We start from the raw sequence: 24,062 nt of genomic DNA on the forward strand, positions 1-24,062 counted from the left end.
ATTACCCTGCTGAAAAATCCAGTTTAAACCAGCCTAGATGGTTGGCTGGTTTTAGCTGGTCGACCAGGCTGGTTTTAGAGGGGTTTTGGCCACTTCCAGGCTGGTTTCCAGCCATTTCCAGCCTGGTCTTAGCTGGTCAGGCTGGGAGAAGACCAGCTTAAACCAGCTTGACCAGCCTAGCCAAGCTGGCAGTCCAGCCAAAACCAGCTATATCCAGTTTAAACCAGGCTGGTCAAGCTGGTTTTAGCTGGATTTGGCTGGTCATTTTCCAGCCTGACCAGCTACGACCAGGCTGGAAATGGCTGGAAACCAGCCTGGAAGTGGCCAAAACCCCTCCAAAACCAGCCTGGTCGACCAGCTAAAACCAGCCAACCAGCCTAGGCTGGTTTAAGCTAGATTTTCAGCAGGGTGTGAAATACACATCTGTTGTATATCATTCGACACAGTGGTTAGCACTGTCGCCTCACAGTAAGAAGGTCGCTGGTTCGATTCTCGGCTGGGTCAGTTGGCCTTTCTGTGTGGAGTTTGCATGTTCTCCCCGTGTTGGCGTGGGTTTCCTCCGGGTGCTCCGGTTTCCCCCACAGTCCAATCACATGCGCTATAGGGGAGTGGGTCATACACTATTGGCCATAGTGTATGTGTGTGTGTGTGTGTGTGTGTGTGAATGTGAGAGTGTATAGGTGTTGCCCAGTACTGGGTTGCAGCTGGAAGGACATCCGCTGTGTAAAACATCCGCTGGAATAGTTGTCGGTTCATTCTGCTGTGGCGACCCTTGATAAATAAGGGACTGAGCGGAAGGAAAATGAATGAATGAATCATGTAGGCAGTTTCACGTGGAGCTGTAATCACGTTTAGTGGATAATCTGAACCACATGACTTCTTTTTAACATGGTTGTCTAAAAAGCTAATTAGCGAACACAGTTTTTAAGAGGTCAACATCAAATCAGACATTTCCAAGTACAGATAAGTACCTAAATTTAATATAAAATATCAATAGATTTTATTGAAATGTTTGAATCTTACAAGTGCAAAAACTATGTACACACACACACACACACACACACACACACACAAAATGCCCTAATAAACAACACTTATCCATCAGATAAAGAAACTCCAGTCATTCTGTTACGGGACAAAAGCAAGATTCTCCAAGCTTAAGAGTAAAAATAAAAGCATTGATGACAGCACATGTAGACACACCAGGATTAATTCCCACAATTATGAAAAATAAATTCAACATGCTAAACCAGGACTTTCAGCATTTCACAGAGACTGAACTCCAGGAAGACAACAACATATTTCAGAGCAGAAAAATGTTGCCAAAAACAAACTGTCCAATGACTTTCCACTCTCATTTGAAATAGTTACATCTCTTAAACATGCAAACTCATTCATGCATACGATCCCTGATATTATTACAAACACTTAAAGGGACAGTACACCTAAACATGAACATTCTGTCATTGTTGACTCACTCATCCTGTGACTTTAAACTTCGACACACATAAAGATTTTTTTCTGATGATATTTAATGTCTGTGTAACTAAAACTTGCAACCTGCAAAAAGTAATCCATTTGAGGTTGGCTAACTTTTTTATGTAAATCTGCTTTCTTGTATAAAGTGAAAGTCTTTTCAGCTTAAATACTTTGTTGATGTATTTATTACCTTTTTAACTCAGTTTTGTTGGTAGTTTGTTGCTAATTAAGGGATGAATTTCTTTAAAGGCGCAGTATGTACGTTTGACACCTGGTGGTTGAACTAGGTATTGCACTCGTAGATCAAAACAAACGCAAGTGCAGGTTGCCAGATTAAGGACCAACAGCGAGTCTGACGATCGAGCCTGAAGATTGATTTATGTCATGTTCTATATTAAAGCAGCGGCACACAATAGAAATATTCCCCGTATTAAAAGTAGTTTTTGTTCTAACCAACACCTCGAATTGATATATTAAAAACGGTGGCTTCCATTTCTTGCAGCTCTACAACAGAAAACGTACAATGACCACCTCAGGTACACCTCATGTGCTTTATTCAGTGTTAAATACTAATAATGCGAGTTTGAATGCCATTTTGCATCACATTTATTGCCATACTACTGAAAGCAGCAGCAGATAGTTCACCTCAGATCTGGAAAATAAAACAAATCGCTTGAAATTGAACTTTAGAACTGTGAAATAATGCAAGCCAACACATATCAGTGAGTCAGCATCTACATTTAATCATGTTAAAGAGGTTTAATATGCATTAATTAGATTGTAAATCTTACCATTTAGTGCAGTGAGTGCACTATTGTGTGTTTCTCAATCGCTGTATTTAAATACAAGCATATTGCTTATCACTGTGTATTTCGTCATGAAGAGTGTTGTTAGGACATGGGGTTACAATGCAACCTGCTCACCTAATGTTTAGATTCGTAATATTTATATTACTTGCTAATTAATAACCACCTTATGTGGAACTCTGAATCTGCATCTCATTTCGAAGGCTGCTACTGTCCACTGAAGGTCGCGTTTCGGTCATGGACGCATACTTTGAGAGCTTTCCTGACTGAATGATTGAAATATACTGTTTTCCACCAAGGCAACCACCAGGCAAACCGGGGTGCTGAAATATAATTGGCTAAACTGGCACTGGGCGGGTTAAAATGACCAAAACAAAGACAGCCGTTCTGGCACGTCACTCACATTTTCAAAGCAGAATATCTGACTTTAGTATTGTTTTTCAGATAAACAAGAATGTTTACTCAGCATGTTTTTGAAATATCTGCAAATATATTATGGTATTTTTATGCTTTAGAGGAGTCAAAAATGCAAAATGTGTACGCAAATAAAAATGCAAATAATAACTTTCCCTTTAGGGGTGTTTTTTCCTTCATATATTAATTTTTTATACTTTAATTTCACATTGTTGTTTCATAATGTAAATTTCCAAGCACAATTTCTAAACATTTCCGTTATATTTCCATGACTATGAACCTCGTTTTAAACCAAAACAGTATTTTTAAGTGATCTGTCCTTATTTTCATTTCATTTAATGTTTTAGTTTCACTTTTTTCCTTTTAAATTCATGATTTAATTTAATAAAATTTCATAATGTGAAATTATTTTAGAAATTATCATTATTTTAGGTATCAAAGACGAAAAAAAGCCTTCCGAGGTTGCAATGACATGAGGGTCAGCGAATAATAATGAGTAATACTGACTGAGCAGTATATCATTTAAGCAAACTTTCCTTTTAAGAGTCTTTTTTGTCGTCATATCTTAATTTTCATAATTTAATTTCACATTTTTGTTTCATAATGTAAATTTCCAAGCACAATTTTTAAACATTTCCCTTATATTTTCATGATTATGAACCTCGTTTTAAACCAAAACAGTATTTTTAAGTGATCTGTCCTTATTTTCATTTCATTTAAAGTTTTAGTTTCACTTTTTTCCTTTAAATCCATGATTTAATTTAATAAAATTTCATAATGTGATTTTACAAGCCTGTTGTTTCTCTGCAGAAAATATTTCCCTCACATCTCCATCTGTTTGTGAATATTCAGTGAAGAAACAGAAACAACTGAACATTTTATTTGACTAATTTAGAAATTATTATTATTTTAGGTTTCAGAAACGAAAAAAAGCCTTCCGGAGTTGCGAAGACATGAGGGTCAGCGAATTTTAATGAGTAATACTGACTGAACAGTCTATCATTTAAGCAAACTTTTCCCTTTAAAAAGAGTCTTTTTTGTCTTCATATCTTAACTTTCATAATTTAATTTCACATTTTTGTTTCATAATGTAAATTTCCAAGCACAATTTCTGAATATTTCCCTTATATTTCCATGACTATGAACCTCGTTTTAAACCAAAACAGTATTGTTAGGTGACCTGTGCCTATTTTCATTCCATTTAATCTTTTAGTTTCACATTTTTAAAAATATTTGTTTCATGATTGAATATAATAATTTTCCATAATGTGATTTTCCGAGCCTGTTGTTTCTCTGCAAAAGTATTTCCCTCATTTTCCATCTGTTTGTGAATATTCAGTGGAGGAACAGAAACCTTAAAACGGTTGACATTTTGACTTATTTAGACATTGTATTTAAATAAAAATACTTTTGACAGAAATAATACTGACAGAACAGTATATAAACTTCCCCTTAAGAGTCTTTTTTACTTCATATATTAATTTTCATCATTTAATTTCACAATTTTGTTTCATAATGTAAAATTCCAAGCATTGAAATCACAATTATCAAATATTTCCCTTATATTTCCATGACTACATTTTCCTCCCATAATTCAGTGCTGCTATCTTGATAAAGTATATATAAGAGTCTTTTCCTGCTCAAAAATAACAATAATACTCATCATTAACACTGACTGAGAAGGAGGAACTGATTTTTCATGCTCTCTTTCACAGTAACTGATATCTGCAACGTTGACCACAGTACAGCGCTTGTATTGTTTGGCTGTAAATCAGCAGCAGCAGTTCCTCTCAGATCCTGTTTCAGAGGTGTTTCCCACTGTCTGTATAATGTGTATAATCCCCGTCGGCCTTTCCCTGCTTTACATCTCAAACTCTTCCCTGTTTCACATGTCACTTGTGCGTCTGATCTGAAACTCTTCAGCCTGCAGAAGGCTTCATGATGAAACTGGGCTTCACAGTAAAGCCAGCAGCAGGAGCACAAACACTTAAAGGGACAGTTCACCCGAGAAATATTCATTCTATTATGTTTGCCATTAGGGTGGCATGGAGAGAGGGAGGAACGCACAAGTCCCGTACTGCCCTTAATAAACGCACACCCTGATCTGACCCGGGACAGAAGATATAGGCACACAAAGTTGTTTTTATAGTGTTTTGGTGTGCAAAAGTGTTCTTGGAGCTTCATATGATTACAGTTGAACCACTGAAGTCACATTGAATGCTTTGACAATGTTTACGGACATACAACTGCAGTCTATAGAGGATGAGAGAGCTCCAGGATTTCATCTAAAATATCTTAAATTGTGTTCTGAAGATTTATTAACAAACATAATACAAATTGGAGCATTTAAATCGTGGTGAACTAACCCTTTGAGGGATGCAAACCAGACCCTGAAATCTTAAAACAAACCAAACGCTCAGCTTTCATTTAGTAGTCCTTACTGCATGTGAACATCAAACATAACAGCAACACAAACTGACCTTAAGTCCAACCACTGCATGAAGGATTGCATGCATATTTTGCTAGGAGAGTCAGTTGTTCTCCAGTGGCTCAACGTGCCGTTCGCAACGGGTTCGATTCCCTGTAAACGCAGTCACTGGAAAAACCTTTGAATGCATTGCAAGTGGCTGTGCTTTATGCATGGAAATACATACTCGTCTGTGCATCAGACAAAGTTAGTGAGAGACGCAGCCGAGTGTAAAGCGGCGTAGTTTGGTTTCTGTGAGCGCAGCAGAGGAGTCTGGGTGTTTGCGTCTCGTACGGTGCTGCTGCTCAGAGAGCGAAAGTGCTTTTGCGTCCAGCCGTAAACCAGGCAGTTCAACAGACCCTGAGACGCAGACGTGAAGGCCTGTGGAGGAAAAGCAACAAGGTTTATTAAGTGTATTACTGCAATATAAGCACAGCTGAAGTCAGAATTATTAGCCCCTCCTGTATGTTTTATTTTTATCAATTTCTGTTTAACGAAAAGAAGATTTTCTAAACACATTGCTAAACATAATAGTTTAAATAACTCAATGCTGATAACTTATTTATTTTATCTTTGCCATGATGACAGCACATAATAGGGCTGCATGATACTAGAAAAATTACACATTGCGCTATTCTTTTAATTCTGTGATATATATATATACATGTCACTCCGCTACTCATCCGTTTGCACTGGCTGCCAGTTGCTGCTCGCATCAAATTCAAAGCGATTTCTGGCTGCGCCCCTTCTTATCTGCTCTCACTTCTGCAGATTTATGTGGCCTCCAGAAACTTGCGTTCTGTGAATGAACGTCGCCTCGTGGTTCCATCCCAAAGAGGGAAGAAATCACTTTCCCGAATGCTCGCGTTCAATCTGCCCAGCTGGTGGAATGAACTCCCTAACTGCATCAGAACGGCAGAGTCACTCGCTGCTTTCAAGAAACGACTAAAAACTCAGCTATTTAGTCTTCACATCACTTCCTAATCTGCAATTGCCTCTCTGGATGTACCACTAACTGTACTCAAAAAAAATAATAATAATAATAATAATTACTAATGCTTTCCTTCTTAGACTTTACAGACCTGAAACTTGCCTATAGCACTTATTCATTGTTGCTCTTATAGTTGTGTAAATTGCTTCCTTGTCCTCTTTTGTAAGTCGCTTTGGACAAAAGCGTCTGCTAAATGACTAAATGTAAATGTAAATATTGCGATGTAAATACAATTTCACTAGATGAGTTGAATAAATGTTTGTAAACAATCCATAATAAAAATGTAATTCAAGTTTATTTGTATAGCACTTGTGCACAAATAATAAGCATGATATTTATATTATTAAGCACAATATCTGTATAATAAACACTACATGATTAGACAATCTACATGCATAGATAAATTCAATAAAGAAAAATATGCTAATTAAATATACAGCGTTTATTGTTTTCCGAAGAGTCGAAATGTATTCAGGTAAGCAGTAATTAAATAATCCAAGGTAAGATAACACTGCATAGTCTTTTTTTTTTCAAATCCATAAAATTAATCCTTATTAATTTTGTCAAAGTTACAAACGGTACATTTTCTTGAGCCTGAAAGCTTTTAAAACCCTCACACAGTCACAGGCCTCAAAACACACTTGCAAAATGATCAATTATAATCCAGGCGACATTGCGTATCGCAATGTGACTATTGCGAATGATCGCATTGCGATATTGATGCTGAATAATATATTATGCAGCCCCAGTACATAATATTTGACTAGTTATTTTTCAAGATACATTTAAAGACTTAGTGACATTAGTGACCTAGTGACATTTAAAGACTTAGCTAGGTTAACAAAGGTAATTAGGCAAGTCATTGTATAACAGTGGTTTGTTCTGTAGACAATCCAAAACAAATATTGCTTAAGGGGGCTAATAAAATTGTCCTTAAAATAGTTTTTAAAAAAATTAAAACTGCATTTATTCTAGCCAAAATAAAACAAATAAGACTTTCTCCAGAAGAAAAAATGTTATAGGAAATACTGTGAAAATTTCCTGAATCTGTTAAACATCTTTTGGGAAATATTTAAAAAAAAATAAATAAATAAATAAAATCACAGGGCAAATAATTCTGATTTCAACAGTATATAACATTGCACATATAATTGCAAGGGCTTCTGTTTTGTAGCAGTTTTCTGTATTTTGGCAGACCTGTAGGATGTAGAGGGCGACTCCCATCTTTCCCTCTATTACGTCCGGTTTCACCAACATCATGGTGGCCAGTAATAATGCTAAAACAACAAACAAGAGATTAAATAATTGGATTAAACTGTTTTAACAAACTGATGATTTTATATATATATATATATATATATATATATATATATATATATATATATATATATATATATATATATATATATATATATATATATATATATATATGTGATATGTGTGTGTGTGTGTGTGTGTGTGTGTGTGTTTGTGTGTTTGTATTTTAGCATAATTTAGTACACCCCATTTTGAAAATGAATGTTTTTATCCATTTCTCAGTGAATATAGGTAATATATGGTGCATTTAAACACAACAAATTTATTAAACAGATATATTTATTAAAATAATAATTTAGTCACTGAACATCTTTAGAAAAAAAAATATATGTTTAAATTCAAGCAAAAATACTGCAAAAAAAATTACACATAAAATCAACCAAATTTAATATTTTTTTGTTTCACTTTGATTTCTGCTTTTTTAAAAAGATTTCTTTAAACAATGCATGTATGTATATATATATATATATATATATATATATATATATATATATATATATATATATATATATATATATATATTGATTACTGATTACTATATCTTGATGACAGCACATAATATTTTATTTATTATTTTGCATTCATCACATTAGTAAGTATTCAATTTAAATGATGTAATAGGCCATATCATACACCCAGCGCAATAATGAGCAAGACATGTTTGGCGCTATGTGCAAGACCAGCGCAACCCTAGTTTTTTACATTTTGCGTCACGTTGTTTAAATAGCAAATCCATTTGCGCCGCTTTATGGACTCATGGGTGTGTCGGCCTAAAATAGAGGTGTGTTAAGGCATATTGTTGGTGTGTTGCTATTTTGAGGAACTGAAATAGACTGCGCAATAGACCAGCTGGTCTAAAATCCAGTGCAGAGCGTGTTAGTTATGCGCCTTAAATGCGTACACATTGCTAAATACACACAGGATAAATATCTTTATATGTAAAAACAATTAAAGGATTAAAATGTTACCAAAATGACTATTTTCTACATAAATATAAAAAGCCACCGCCTCCATGCCTTTTTCATCTCGGAGGCTTTTTCATGACAATTTGCATCTGTATAATGTTATTATTATCAGCAGTATTATTTATTATATGCATCTTTATATTTGTTTTAATAAAAACAAGTTTAGATTTGTCCACCTGTGGGGTTTTGAAGACGTCTGCATCACCATATGAGGCATAAGAACAGGACGTGCGTTTGGATATAATGCATGTTAAGCTCAAAACACACCCAGAACTCATTAGGAGAACAAGCACAACCCTGTTAGACCATGCACCGGGACGCAGAGCTGATTTTTTCATCCTTAAAACAAGTTTAATTAATTTAATTAGGTAAGTCATTGGACGACAGTGATTTGTTCTGTAGAGAATAAAAACAAAAAAATATTACTATTATTATTTGTTTTCTTCTTTTTTTTCTCACCTGGTCCCCAGCAGAAGAAGAAGGCCGATGGATAAAGCACCATTCGTCGCTCCAGGAGTCTCAGAGTTGTCCAATGACTGCCGCCAAAAAACCCCTGAGACGTGACAACACGCTTGTACAGAGAGCGCGCTTTACCCATGAAAATCTGAAACCAGCAGCAGGAATACAGCTACTTTATCAATGATTATCATTTATTAATATTCACGTACACTCCTGTACAAAACAATTGGGTTGATATGATTTTTATTGTTTGAAAACAAGAGTCTTACGCTTAAAAATACAATGAACACAAAAGAAGATATTTTGAAAAATGTTCTTCTAAGTAAGCTGAAAACCTGTAGCCATTGACTTCCATACTATGGAAGCCAACGGTTCCAGGTTTTCAGCTTTCTTCAAAATATATATTACACAAAACATTTGAGAGTGAATAAATAGTGAATAAAAGTTGATCTCAGGCTGAACTATCCCTTTAAATAAATACAGCCTTAAGTGAGCAGATGACATGTCTTTCAAAAACAATTAAAAACCTACCAACCCCAGACCTAACAGCAAGTATTTAAATCATAATTTGCTTTTCTAATTTAAAAAGTGCCGATGTGAAAGAGCGCTCACCGACATGCCGACGATGGTGATGAGGAAGGTGCCGAGGAAAATGGCCATGCAATATTCCTGAATGATGCTGCATGCTGTGAGCTCGGGCGATGCAGACGAAGTGAGATAAACAGCTCCGGTGTGCATCAGCAAGCATCTGCAACACAATAAGATGCATCAGATACACATCATCATAGTAAACAGCAGGTCATATATTCATTCATTCATTTTCCTTCGGCTGAGTCTCTATTTCAGAGGTCGCCACAGCGGAATGAACCACCAATTCCATCATATTCCAGCATATGTTTTACATAGTAGATGTACACTCACACACGCTCATACACTACAGCCAATTTAGATTATCCAGTTCCCCTATAGTGCATGTGTTTGGACTGTAGGGGAAACCAGAGCACCTGGAGGAAACCCACGCCCAACACAGGGAGAACATGCAAACTCCACACAGATATGCCAACTGGCCCAGCTTGGACTCGAACCAACAACCTTCTTGCTGTGAGGCAACAGTACTAACCACTGAGCCACTGTCACCTCGGTAATGACAATTAATTAAAGAAATAATGATAGGTGCGAGAAACAGACTGACCTGTACGGCTGAGTGAAGTTTGTGTAACACTGAAACACATTTCCAGCCACAAACACCGGAGCTGTGAGCAGTAAAGGAAGAAGACTGTGGACAAATCAGGACAGACAATCAGACTAATAAATAAAACAACGTGATCTGCTAATATCAAACTTTCAGCTTTACTTTTGAAACATTGTATAAACCCAAATAAGTAAGATCCTAAATTGTGAGATAAAAACCGTCAGAAATAGCTACAGTGGGAGTTTTTAAGTAACAAAATGTCTCTAAATACACATACAAACATCAACTTAATATATAAGATGTGTTATTATTCTCCAGGATAAAACTTTTAGTATAAAATACAGTGCTCAGCATATATGAATGCACCCCATTTTTAAATATAAATATTTTAATTCATTTCTTAATAAATATAGTTCCTATATGTTGGTGAATTTGAACAAAACAGATTTACTAAGCTGATAAATTTAATTAAATACCATTTTAATCACTGAACATCTTTAGAAATAGATTAAAAAAATACATTTAAATTCAAGCTAAATATTGCGAAACAAAAGACAAACTACAAAATTTAGTCAAAATTTCAGATAGTTTTTGTTTCTCTTGATTTTTAAACATTTATATTTTATTTTTTCCTAACATACACATTCAGGCTACTAATTTTAGAACCGTTATCTTAAGTCATTTTGTTAGATAAGTTGCAGATTTGGCTTTAGTGCTGACTAAACTAATATATATGCACAAATATAATATTTTATAGCATCCTTTTAAAATATAGGTTTTATGCAACCCAGGTTCATCATTGATACGTACCCCTATATACATTTTTGGAGATCGTGAAATACGCCTGGGGGCTACTTTTTTGCAGTTGTTTTTTGCGAATCCACCAGAGGTCGCTGTGTACGCTTTTTCAGATCTCAAATTTCTCTCGCGAGTGCCATTCGTGCCTAAATCCACCAGAGGTCACTGCCTACTGACTGACCGACCGACTGAAGCCCCCGCCAACCCCCTTCCCTAAACCCAACCGACAGTGTTTTCAAAAGCAATCCAGAAAAAGAAAAACCCTTGCGGCAGCCTGATTTTCACCACATTTTCAGATTTTCCACGTTCTCACGCTGTTATTTACTTATTTATTTAATTTTTTGGCTTTTGTTTTATCTGCTTTCTAAAACCGTTCTTCGTGGTCAACTCCTCTCTGTGTCTCAAGTCTACCAACCAGAGATCCAGATCCGGTACCTCATTTTAACGATGCACCTCCGCCCCGCCCTGCTTTTCACTTTCTTCCGCAAATCCACCCCCTTCCCTCCCCGCTCTTCCTTTGGTAACATGCTGGATCCATTACGCCGATCTGTTCCGGGACCTCGCAATTCATAAATTCAGCACTGCTGCCAACATAAGCGACAAGCCAATGGGCAAACGTAACGGCGGAAAAGCTGTCCACACGGAGGTAAGCAGTCAGCTGGTAGCGTAAACAGAAAAAAAAGCCATTTGCGGCATCATACCGCCCCGTAGTGTTCATTTTAAAGACAAAAAACATCTCAGCCAGACATAGCTCTGGCTGCATAATTTGCGCTCTCCAGAAATGTAGACGGGGGTGCGTTTTCACAATAAGCCTGTGTTGGATTTGTGATATTCTGAACACTGTGTATGCTATTGTTACTAGTTTAAAAAGTATATTTACATGTGTTTTTTTGTTCCCGTTTCTTTTACAGTATGTCACGCTAACAGTCTCAGTGCTATAGTTGTATTTCAGTTAGTATGCTCAATCCTCTTACCATGACAGAACTGGACCCAGACATCTGCAGTTTCTAGTTCTTGCAGCCTGAAATAAAGAGGAAGGTCAGTGTTTCCAGCATTAACAGTAAACAGTATCGACTCACTGTCATCATGAACATGCTAATAATGTTCAATATCATTCACCTCAGCTGGAAATCCATTGAGTCTCCTGTGATATTTCCCGTTCAGGCCGGTGTACAGCACCCAAACATAGTGCAGCGTGTAGAAGAAGGAGGCCATATACAGCGTCTGGGGGAAGAGAAAGTCAAACACAGAGCTGACCGGAGTTCAACTGACTGCATTTACAGATCACATCCACTTTCTGAACTCTATAGAGACTGAAACAGCGTTCGCAGATATCTCTATCATATTCTCATATTACTGTTAGGCTGTTTCAGTGCTTTCTAGCCTTCTCCATATGTCATACACTAACTGAACATATATAATAGATTAGACTTATTAAATGCAAAATAACTGAACTTTAAAAGGCTTTTTGTCCCACTTTAGTAATATTCACTTCATAACTGCTTATATTAACTCTGAAATAAGGATGAGGGTTTCTGCAGGTTTCTTCAAGTCGAATGTAGGACTTTTTAAGATAACGCAGCTTTACTTGGACATAGGAAAATTAAAAGCTGTATAAAATTATTTTAGACCTACAACTAGGCTTGGGCAATATAGAGGTACTGTGCGCGTGCTTTAGTATGTTAGTCAACAACACATAATTAAGTGCACTTGCAGAAAACATACACTAGGGCTGCTCGATTATGGGAAATATCATAATCACGATTAATTTGGTCATAATTGTAAATCACGATTATTCGAACCGATTATCGGTGTAAGTCAAAATTAGTCGCCCTTCTGTGAATTTGTTTATTTATAAATATTTCCCAAATGATGTTTAACACAAAGGAATTTTTCACAGTATTTCTTCTGATATTTTTTTCTTCTGGAGAAAGGCTTATTTGTTTTATTTCGGCTAGAATTAAAGCAGGTTTAAATATTTTTGAAAGCTTTTTTAAGGTCAATATTATTCGCCCCCTTAAGCAATATATTTTTGATTGTCTGCAGAAGAAACTACTGTTATACAATGACTTGCCTAGTTACATTAATTAAGCCTTTGAACGTCACTTATTAGAAATGAGTTATTAAATCTGTTATGTTTTAACTCTGCTTTAAGCATCTTCAAAAAAAACTTTAGCTACAAAAGTCCTTCAGTCAAGAGCAGTGAGGGATTTTCTCCTTTTGTCGTTTGATTAATAGTAAAAACAGGCGGCAGCAGGAATATTGGGCACTGTCACTTTAAGAATAGTGCGGCTCTAATATGGTTTCTGTTTCAGGTGTCTTTTGATTCTCAACTTGTTTGTTTATTACAAAAATGGGGGTTAATATGAATAATCACCAAACACCGCACTCTAACACAAATGTGCATGTATTTGACCATTAAAGCGCTCACATTAAGATGGCGTTAGATGTGTGTGCTCTGCTCGTTTCCGAGCCTGTCCGAAGCTAAGCGCGGTGCGCACACACACAAAACCATAGTCTCTTTCGCGCTTTTAAAAATATGAATAATTCGAATGTACATTAATGAATGATGCGCATCCCGTGCTACAAAAGTTACATTACACTTATGATGCAATAATCGTTTATCTCGATTAATGGCTTTTCATAGCCGTTAGATGTCAAAATCGAAATCAAAACTGGATTTTTGATTAATTGCACAGCCCTAACATACACTGCAAAAATATTCTTGCTAACTTAACTTTTTTAGTTGAATCAAATGAACTTTTCTAGTCATCTGAACTTACATCAATCAAACTGATCAAACTAAAATGAGCTAAAATGAAACCTGATTCATTCATTCGTTCATTTTCCTTCGGCTTAGTCCCTTTATTCATCAGGGGTCACCACAGCGGAATGAACCGCCAACTATTCCAGCTTATGTTTACACAGTGGATTCCCTTCCAACTGCAACCCAGTACTGGGAAACATCCATACACACTCATTCACTACAAACAATTTAGTGTTTTCAATTCCCCTACAGTGCATGTGTTTGGCACTCGGAGGAAACCCACGCCAACACAGGGAGAACATGCAAACTCCACACAAAAATGCCAACCGGCCTAGCTGGGACTTGAACCAGTGACCTTCTTGCTGTGAGGCGACAGTGCTAACCACTGATTAGTCGCCCCTAAACCTGATTAAACCAACATCAAAATATGTGTTGTCTTGACTTTTTTTTGTCATGAATTTCTTTTACATTGTAATTTTAATTAAACAGTGCTACAAAGTGCTCTTTAAGACACAACCACCAAGGTACACTCTTTTATTTCATTAATAATAAACTTTATTAAATGATCTGCAAGTAGTTTTTTCTTTTTAAATATACTATCATCAGCAGGTTTGGAAATCCCAGTCTAACAGCACGTTTGTAGGCGTTCAGGTTGGATTATTGCAGAGCCGCTGAATGACATTCCTGGATTGAGCAACTTCTGTATGTTAAAGATAGCAAATCTCTCTGTCAAGAAAGGCCTAACTACAGAAACCTGCGTCTCCTTTCTGTTTTGCCTTGAGCTCAGCTGATTGAAAAAGGTGAATTGGTATGAGTTATATTTGATTAGGGTGTGTGTTAGTGATGTTAACAGTGTACAGTAACTATGCACACAGTTTGCACAATGAAAAACGTCAGCAGGCTAAAGTAGAGCACTGTGTCAAATTTATTATATCTCCATTTACACTGTGAGTCAAATATAAAGAGTATTAGTATACCACACTATTTGCTTGTTCTGCTATGGGAGTCAATGGTAACCGGTTTTCAGCATTCTTCAAAATATCTTCTTTGTGTTTTTTAACACTTGACGGAGTGTAAAAAGTGAGTGCATTTTCATTTTTTTGAGGTGAACTGTCCCTTTAAGCTCCTAAAATGACAGTATTTTTAAACATGAGAGGGAAAAATAGTAGGAAAATATAACCTTTTGTTTGTTTTACAAAAGCAAAGGTAGTTTGAGCCCCAGCTGGGCCAGTTGGCATTTCAGTGTGGAGTTTGCATGTTCTCCCCGTGTTGGCGTGGGTTTCCTCCACAGCCCGAACACATGCGCTATAGCAGGGGTGGCCAACCCTGTTCCTGGAGAGCCACCTTCCGGCAGATTTCAGTTGCAACCCATAGCAAACACACCTGAACCAATTAATTAAGACCTGAACACCACATGATAATTACAGGCAGGTTGGTTTTAATATGGGTTGCAACTGAAATCTGCAGGAAGGTGGCTCTCCAGGAACAGGGTTGGCCACACCTGGCTATAGGGAAACTGGATGAACTAAATTGCCCGTAGAGTACGAGTGTGAATGTGAGTGTGCATGGGTGTTTCCCAGTACTGGGCTGCGGCTGGAAGGGCATCTGCTGCATAAAACATATGCCGAAATAGTTGGCGGTTCATTCGGCTTTGGGGACCCCTGATAAATAAAGGACTAAGCTGAATGAATAAATGTTATTATATACATAATGTTATTATTATTATTATTATTGTTATTATTATTATTTTTAATTACTTAGAAATGTAATTATAATCCATATTGTATCCGTTGTTAGAAGGCTTTGGCAATACTGCAATAAAATGTGTGACAAAATGAATGATAATATAAATAATTTTGTGTTTAGTCAGTGTGGTGTGTGTAAGGCTGTAAAATGGAGTGACTCAGTCAATCTCGCATGATCTCCGGCTGGATTTTCCAAACTCGGGGCGTTTTCTCTGCCCTGAGGAATAATTACCCGTTTCCAGAAATTAAAAACAGCCCACTGAACAGCAGGAGATCAAAACGCTGAAATCACTGCTGTGTTATTTGCACAAACTGAGAAAATAGGATCATTTACTCCAGAGTGGTACTATAGGTATAGATTACTATAGATTTTACTTTGTGTCAAGAATGCATGCAGTTATGTTTTTGCAACAGGGAAAAAATAATATTTTTATTTTAAAGATTCTTTAAAAGTTGTCAATATAAATTAGTAATATGAAATGATTTAATATTCAAATTAACTGTGATTAATTGCAAAAAAAATAATTACAAAAAATACTACAAAACAATATAAGCTAAAATATTAACATATAAATCTGTATTTATATACAATTTGAATATTTTATATCTAAATATTTGATATAAAATCTAAATTTTTTTTCAATTGTACAGCTTGCTTTATTAAATAGAGCTTAAAAAGTCACCACATTTTTATGAACTTATTTTTATGATACCTATATACTAGATATGTTAAGAGACATCGGATAGCACAGTAAATAGAAAATAGCATTTGTTATGTACAGTACTCCCCATTTTGAAAATGAATATTGTTCTTCATTTCCCAGTGAAAATAGTCAGTGTATTTTGGTGCATTTAAAAAATAAATAAACAGATATATTTAATAAAATAATATTTTAGTCACCAAATATATTTAGAAATAGAAAGATAATACAATTGTCGGCGCAAAAGCCTGACATATGCTGACATACGGTGCAGTAGCACAGAAGAGCATCCCGAGTTCGAATCCCGGCTCGAGGACATTTCCCAAACCCTACCCCCCTCTCTCTCCTACTTCACTTCCTGTCCTATCTAATACTGTTATAATAAATAAAGGCCAAAAATAAATCTTAATAAAAAAGGAAAAAAAAAGAAAGATAATACAATTTAATTCAAGCTAAATATTGCAAAAAAAATTAGAACCTACAAAATTTAAACAAATTTTTTACTTTTTTTATTTTTTGCTTCTCTTGATTATTCCTCTTTTTTAAATGTGTATTTAATTTTTCTATAAGATATAAATTTGGCTGTGCTGGTTTTTGGACAGCTATCGTAAGTTATTTTGTTAGATTTGCTCCAAATTTGGCTTCAGCACTGACTAATCTAATGTATATGCACAATTAATAAAATAAAAATTAAAGTTAATAAAAGTCACTTTTTCAAACTTTTCAAGGTTTAAAATTGTTGGAAGAAAGATCAAGATCCCATAATGCAGTTCAAAAGCATAAATAAAGAGGAAAAATAAAAACATGCATCACAAAATAGGGAAAACTGCTCATTTTTGCAGCTCTAATCTAATTGAAACCTATTTAGTCTGATGAAGAAAAAGTGTTCATAAACAACATCGAGTGAACTTTGAGCTGTGACGTTCACTCACACCCTCATGTGTAATTTTCATAAGTGGAGCAGAAGTAATCATATCTGGACAAAGAATATGAACCAAATTTGCTGCTCCACTTCCTTCTCAGATTTTGTCCCACTTCTGTGTTTTGTTTGGTGCTGGCTTTAATGTCTGGTCTCAGAACAGCTTGTTTTTGTTTCTGCAGAGAAACCTTTGTGCGTTCCTTCTCTGTGATTTTGAGGCTAAATGTGAAACAAGCATACTTGAGTAATGAGAGACACATGTTTGAGCCTGCAGAGCTCTGGCAGATCCAGATCACACTGCTGCTAAAATAGATTCAGCATGCACACTTTACAAGCCGATCCAAAACAATCTTTTGTAGTCTTAGGACTTTCCATTTATTAACAGCATTGTCATTTTAAGAAATTAAAGGAAAGTACCGTCCTGAATGCTTGCAGTTTTCATGGTGGTACATGCATGCTCAAACCTGATTTCAAAGAGCGTTTATTGTTTTTACATTTATTTTAATTTCTACATTTACTATCATTCATTCATTCATTCATTCATTTTCTTGTCAGCTTAGTCCCTTTATTAATCCGAGGTCGCCACAGCGGAATGAACCGCCAACTTATCCAGCACATTTTTATGCCCTTTCAGCCGCAACCCATCTCTGGGAAACATCCATACACACTCATTCATACACTACGGACAATTTAGCCTACCCAATTCACCTGTACCGCATGTCTTTGGACTGTGGGGGAAACCGGAGCACCCGAGGAAACCCTCGCGAGCACAGAGAGAACATGCAAACTCCACACAGAAACGCCAACTGATCCGAGCCGAGGTTCGAACCAGTGACCCAGCGACCTTCTTGCTGTGAGGCGACACAGTGGCGCAGTAGGCACATTTACTATAGATTATTTTAAATATACTTTAAAAATTATATTTGTAATTTTATTAATATATATATATTGAGGGCAAATAATGAGGGACTAATAATTCAGACTTCATATATATATATATATATATATATATATATATATATATATATATATATATATATATATATATATATATATATATATATATATATGCAACAGTTCTGTCTGGTTCTCGGATCTGGTTGGCTGATAGCAGTGTGATATTCTGCAATAACAGCATTCGTACAGCCTCTTCACCTTTGTGTATTACTCCGCCCACATAGAGTGACAGCAGATCAATAAACTCACTACAGTTTGACAAATATTGCAGCTAATGGACAACATCATGTACTTTTGAGGCTTTTTTTAGACGAGAATGTAGTTGTTTAGATTGCAGTTTATTTATAAGGATAGTGCCTATTTCAAAATATTTTTAATTTCTGAGAGACAGCGCGTCAGCATCCATTATCCTAAGACGGTTGACGTTGTCTATCCATAAGATGGCGCCAGGACCGCATAATAAGCCCTTGCTTAGATTAAAACTGCGTGTTTTCTGTTACAGCTGATCAAATCATTATTAAAGAGACCCCACCCCCGAATACCCATTCCTTATCGCAAACACAACAGCAGTCTGGTAGTGATTGCGCTGCTTTTTTCGGGGTTAATCATTGTGATATTCCAATTGTAACAGAGAAATACTGTAGACTGTAACACTGTAAGAAGATATCTCTGTAGACTGATGGCATTTCATGCAGTTCAGCCTTATAATCTTAAAATGTGAGCAAAATCAGCCGTTTTTGTCTTCCCTTTAGACATTACGCTAGAGAATCATTCAAACACTAGCTCTGAAGTGACGTTGGTGAAGAAGCAATGGTTTCTGCTGTCCTGACGTCAGCTGCAGATGTGAATGAATGGTGGAAGAAAGTAGTTCCTCATACAAAAGGATTTTTTAGACTCTCCGCGTTTGATTTTTTTTTTTTTATACGCATGATTATGCAGTCGAACTGTTATATAAACTGCTACTTGTGTGATATTACTCATATATACATATATAATTTTTTTTTATTGGCCATTAATAAATGTATTTTATTTTATTTATTTATTGATTATAAATGGAGCTGAGCCAACATGAACTAACAATGTACTTTAAATACACTTAACTTTTAGTAAAATAAGTAAAATTTTTAATAAAATAAGTAAAATTTAGTAAAATTTTTACATTTTTAAATTTTAAAAATATTAAAATAAGTAAAATTTGTAAAATAAGTAAAATTTGTAAAATAAGTAAAATTTTATTTATTTATTTATTATAAATGGAGCTGAGCCAACATGAACTAACAATGTACGTTAAATACACTTTATTTTTAGTAAGTAACCAACAAACTAAATGAAAATACTCATAATAATTTATCGACCGTGGTTAATGTTAATTTTCTATATTCACTACACATTATTTTGAATAAATATATATTTTGTTAATTCTTTATTAATTGATAATTTGTTCATAATATTTAAATAGAGCTGAGCCAACAATATACATTTATTACACTGTATGCATTTTTAATAATTAACATTACTATAAATGGAATTATGTAAATTGTAAAATGCATCAAAATATGTAATGTACAAATATACCTTTAATACAAACACAGAACATACATTATACTATTTAATAATATGACACACTGTATTAATAATAATAAAAATACTGTAATAAATACGTTGCCCACTGTTATGTTTTGTAAGTAAAAATTGATTTTCAGTGTAATGTTTCTGAACCCGCAGATGTGAACACGCAACAATCAATCAAACATGACTTCTGTTTGCGCAATGTGGTTTTATTAGTGGAAGTGGAATAGAGATATGAAAGCATGACGTGTAAATGGATGTACTTTTTCTTTGCCTGAGATTTTAGCATTATTTCTGGATGATATATTGAATGTTTTGTACCTGTTCCACAATGTGAAGGTTGTAGCATGTAGCGTAAGAGTTGCAGGACTGGGTGAACAGCAGACCTCCACACAGCCAGCTCAATGCTAACAGCAGGTCTGTCAAACTCAACAGGAACAGCGGTAGAACCTGCAACAAACATTGCATTTCTCTCCTCAAAAAGCTCAATATATTGCTATATTAGACATATATAGACAGCATAATTCATAGTCTCACCTCTGGCTTCTTCACTAGTCTTTGAAAAGCTGCGTACAGGATGATGGAGCCAGCACCTAAGATGCTGAAGGCAAAATCATATAAATAATTATACATATAAAACTACTCATGCTTAAGAATTTATTAAGACTGTGATTAAATTTACCTGAGCGTTACAGATTTTATTGCACATCTTCTAGCCAAACAGAATCAACATTTTTAAAAGACCATGGTATACATAAGTGTGCAAGTTCCTACATAAAGCATTGCCAGGTCTACCATTTTCTGCTGAATTGGCCTAATTTGCCGGTGCTGGTTTTTTTTATTACGTATATTATTATATAAATTATTTTGATTTGGTGGGGTTGAAATATTTTACTTTACCAAAATTTATTTTCTGCATATGATAAAAAACTGCTCTATGATGATGGACTTTTGCAAGTTGCAAGGGATGTTTTAGTTTCCGCGGCAGCAGATTGGGATAATTTGATTAACAAAATAATTTTATCGAATTTCTTGAATGTTAATTAAAAATGTTTTAATCATCTTTAATTTAAAATAAATTTAAAAAGTTTGGGATGAACTTCTGCCGGAGCTGTTCTGAAATTGACAGCATACGTTACATTTTTAAAGTCGGCGTGAAATGGAAGTAGCTGAGACTTTTATTTCAGTGTGTCGATGGACTTCCAACTGAAACTGAATATTGAGTAGGGGCGGAGCTTTCGCTTTGTGCATCGTAGCAAACTAGTGATAAAATGGGCGAGGTTACTGACATCAACAAAGAAGGATCGGCTCCAAATGTAGAAGTAAATGGTCAGACTTTGATGGTACATTACCGAAACAAACATTGATTTTCAGCAGATTAACTTGTCCTAAATAATTGTTCACCTAACAAATAACAATGTGCGCTAGTAAAATAGACAGTCAATTTTGATTTCACACTGACTTTAAGTAGGTAGGAAGATAGTACACAGCTTAACATGACAGAAAATGCTACCGTTAGCTGTGATGTCAGTCCTAAGGTTAGATAATTTTTTAAGACAACATAATCTTTATTATTAATAATATACAGTGGTTATAAAGAAGAACCAGTGTTTAACGAATACAGTGATGTAAAATTAACTTGTACAGATTATTTGTTCACCTAACAAATAACAATGTGAGCTAGCAAAATAGACAGGCTGTGTCTGAAGCCGCATATTTCCATACTATACAATACGCTAAATTCAGTATGCGAGCCGAGTAGTATGTACAAATTTACAGAATTCGCAAATCAGTATGCGAGAAGTACCTGGAGGACTTACTACTTCCGGCGAGATTCTAAAGTGCGCATCCCATGCACGCTTCACTATCCCATGATGCCCCGCAAGACAATTTATAAATGGGAGTGAAGCGACGCAACTGATGCAGGTAGGTCACGTGGCCATGACAAAATGGCGGATGTAGTACTGTATAGAACATACTTTTCTAATGGCCGAATAGTACGTTTAAATTCAGATGCAGTACCTACTGAGTACTAGGTGGTTTCGGATGCAGCTATAGTAAATTTTGATTTCACGCTGACTTTAAGTAGATAGCACGATAGTACGCAGCATCACATGACAGAAAATGCTAACGCTAGCTGTGCTGTCAGTCTTAAGGTAAGATATTTTTTTATGAAAACAGAATCTTTACCATTAATAATATACAGTGGTTTTAAAGAAGAACCAGTGTTTAACGCATACAGCGATGTAAACTATGTATTGTATGGATAGGTGAATATTTTAAGGTTTGATATTATCGGGCTAATGTTGGTTTTGATTGACTACTGGGCAAGTTTTGGTGCAAAAACCTGGCAACCCTGCACACATGTGTATTTAATAAATTTGTGCAAATCTACTACAGAGTGGTCAGTTTGTGTTATTTTAACTTATATTGGGTTATCCCAACTTAAAGGGGTGAACAATATATCGAGCATCGATATCGCAATGTTTGTATCCACCACATTGCAGGATTAGTTTATTTATTAAAAATAAAAATATAAATATATTATTAAATAATATTTTAATACTATATATATATATATATATATATATATATATATATATATATATATATATATATATATATATATACACACACACACACATGCATATATAATTAATATTATATAAAATTAATTTATACAGTGATGACCAGATTATTTTACGTTTGATTGTTCAATTAAACGTTTTTTTTTTTTTTTTTTTACTTAACTGCCGTTACAGTTAAATTTAAAAATTCAACGGTTAATTGAACAATTAAATGTAAAATAATCTGGTCATCATCAGATTATTTATTAAATTAAATATATATATATATATATATATATATATATATATATATATATATATATATATATATATATATAATTTTTATTATATTATATATAATATTTATACACTGATGATGACCAGATTATTTTACGTTTGATCGTTCAATTAACCGTTAAAATTTTTATTTATAAAAATTTAAAAATAAAAAATTTTAACGGATAATTGATTCAAATCCTTTACCTCAGGACAGCCATTGTCATTTGAATCCATCGAACTATAGAGTATACCTACAGTAAAGACAAGAAAACAGAGGAAAACATGTGTATTTGGTCTGTATATTTGTTTATTTTTAGCATACACAACATTAAAAGTGAGATAAGAATGTTAATGACTTTATGACATGACCCAGTTATGAAGTGACTGGAAATATCTCACGTTACAGAAGACGGTGATTCATTTACTTTCCACAAATCATATCAAAATATCATCATCACTGAAATATCCGTCAATTACTGCGATCATTTTGTCATTTTAAAAAGAGAAAGCACGTCTGAATGCACACATCTCCAAGAGTGCCTGCAGAATAGTTTAACCATGAGAAATGCATAATTAAACTGTGAAAATCACTTACAGATGTCCAGTTTTCAGTCGGAGTAGTGGTGTTCATCTGTGTTTTATTTTCGCCAAAAATATCCATATTGTATTGTAATGTAATGTGTACTTAGATATTAATTTAAACTTAACTCCAGTTTATATTCCTCTCGAAATCAGTCCTCAAGTAACACCAGCAAATGATTAAAATGCATAAATAGAGAGATTTGCTACCAAGACATCTCAAAGTAATCCTTTCACGACACAAACATGAAACAAAACATGCTTGCGCTTTCGAGAGTAATATAAAGGCTGCCCCGCCCACTTTATCTTACAGCCCTTCTGATTGGTTATGTGCTAATTACGTCACATATGCGTCATATTTCAATGTATATTCGGCGGCTCAAAGCGACTGAACTGAAGTACAGACTGGCGCATTGTTTTGGGGTCTCACGAGGACGTCCTGTTTCTGACAGAAAATTGTCCCTTTTGCCAAATTATGCGTGAATACGTTGTGTTAACTGTCACGGTGATTATAAACAGCTTGTTAAACATCAAAGTCTAAGTAGGGGTCTAAACTCTCGATATGACCCCTGTCCTAAAATGTGAGAGCAATCTGTTTATGAGGAACCAACTGATACTGTGACAAATGAGTCATTAATGAGCCTGAAATAATATTAGATTAATATCTGCTGTTAAATTACATGCAGTTTTATTCTAAACATATTATAACAGCATACTTTGTGTTGTGTTATTGTAATAACACTTTTATAATTAATTTTTTGATAAATTTTATCTAATAAAATTAGTTATATTTCCCATGGGTTGCGATTTAAAAGGCAAATAAACATATGCTGGAATAGTTGGTGGTTCATTCCACTGTGGCGATCCCTGATAAATAAGGAACTAAGCTGAAAAAAAATTAATGAAATTTGTTACATTTATCTAAATTTGGGATGATTATCGGCTTGTTAAACAGCAAGGGGTCTTTAAACTCTTAATATGACCCCGGTCCTAAAATATGAGAGCAATCTGTGTATGTTTGTTGTATGAAGAACCAATTATTACTGTGGCAAATTAGTCAATAATGAGCTTGAAATAATATTAGACATTTT

General features: G+C 34.9%; 1 protein-coding gene across 1 annotated transcript; it reads right to left on the bottom strand.

Annotated features, from left to right (window-relative positions):
• Positions 1-4,140: 4,140 nt before the first annotated feature.
• On the bottom strand, positions 4,141-23,200 carry tmem116 (transmembrane protein 116). Its single transcript, NM_001114707.1, is given in 11 exon segments — positions 4,141-5,547; positions 7,355-7,434; positions 8,899-9,043; positions 9,511-9,646; positions 10,091-10,174; positions 11,863-11,909; positions 12,008-12,112; positions 19,868-19,996; positions 20,084-20,147; positions 22,597-22,643; positions 22,988-23,200. Coding segments are annotated over 11 exon segments (1,086 nt in total). The 5' UTR covers positions 23,054-23,200; the 3' UTR covers positions 4,141-5,364.
• Positions 23,201-24,062: the final 862 nt, after the last annotated feature.

Source organism: Danio rerio, chromosome 5 (genome assembly GCF_049306965.1).
Source record: "Danio rerio strain Tuebingen ecotype United States chromosome 5, GRCz12tu, whole genome shotgun sequence".
NCBI classification, from domain to species: domain Eukaryota; kingdom Metazoa; phylum Chordata; class Actinopteri; order Cypriniformes; family Danionidae; genus Danio; species Danio rerio.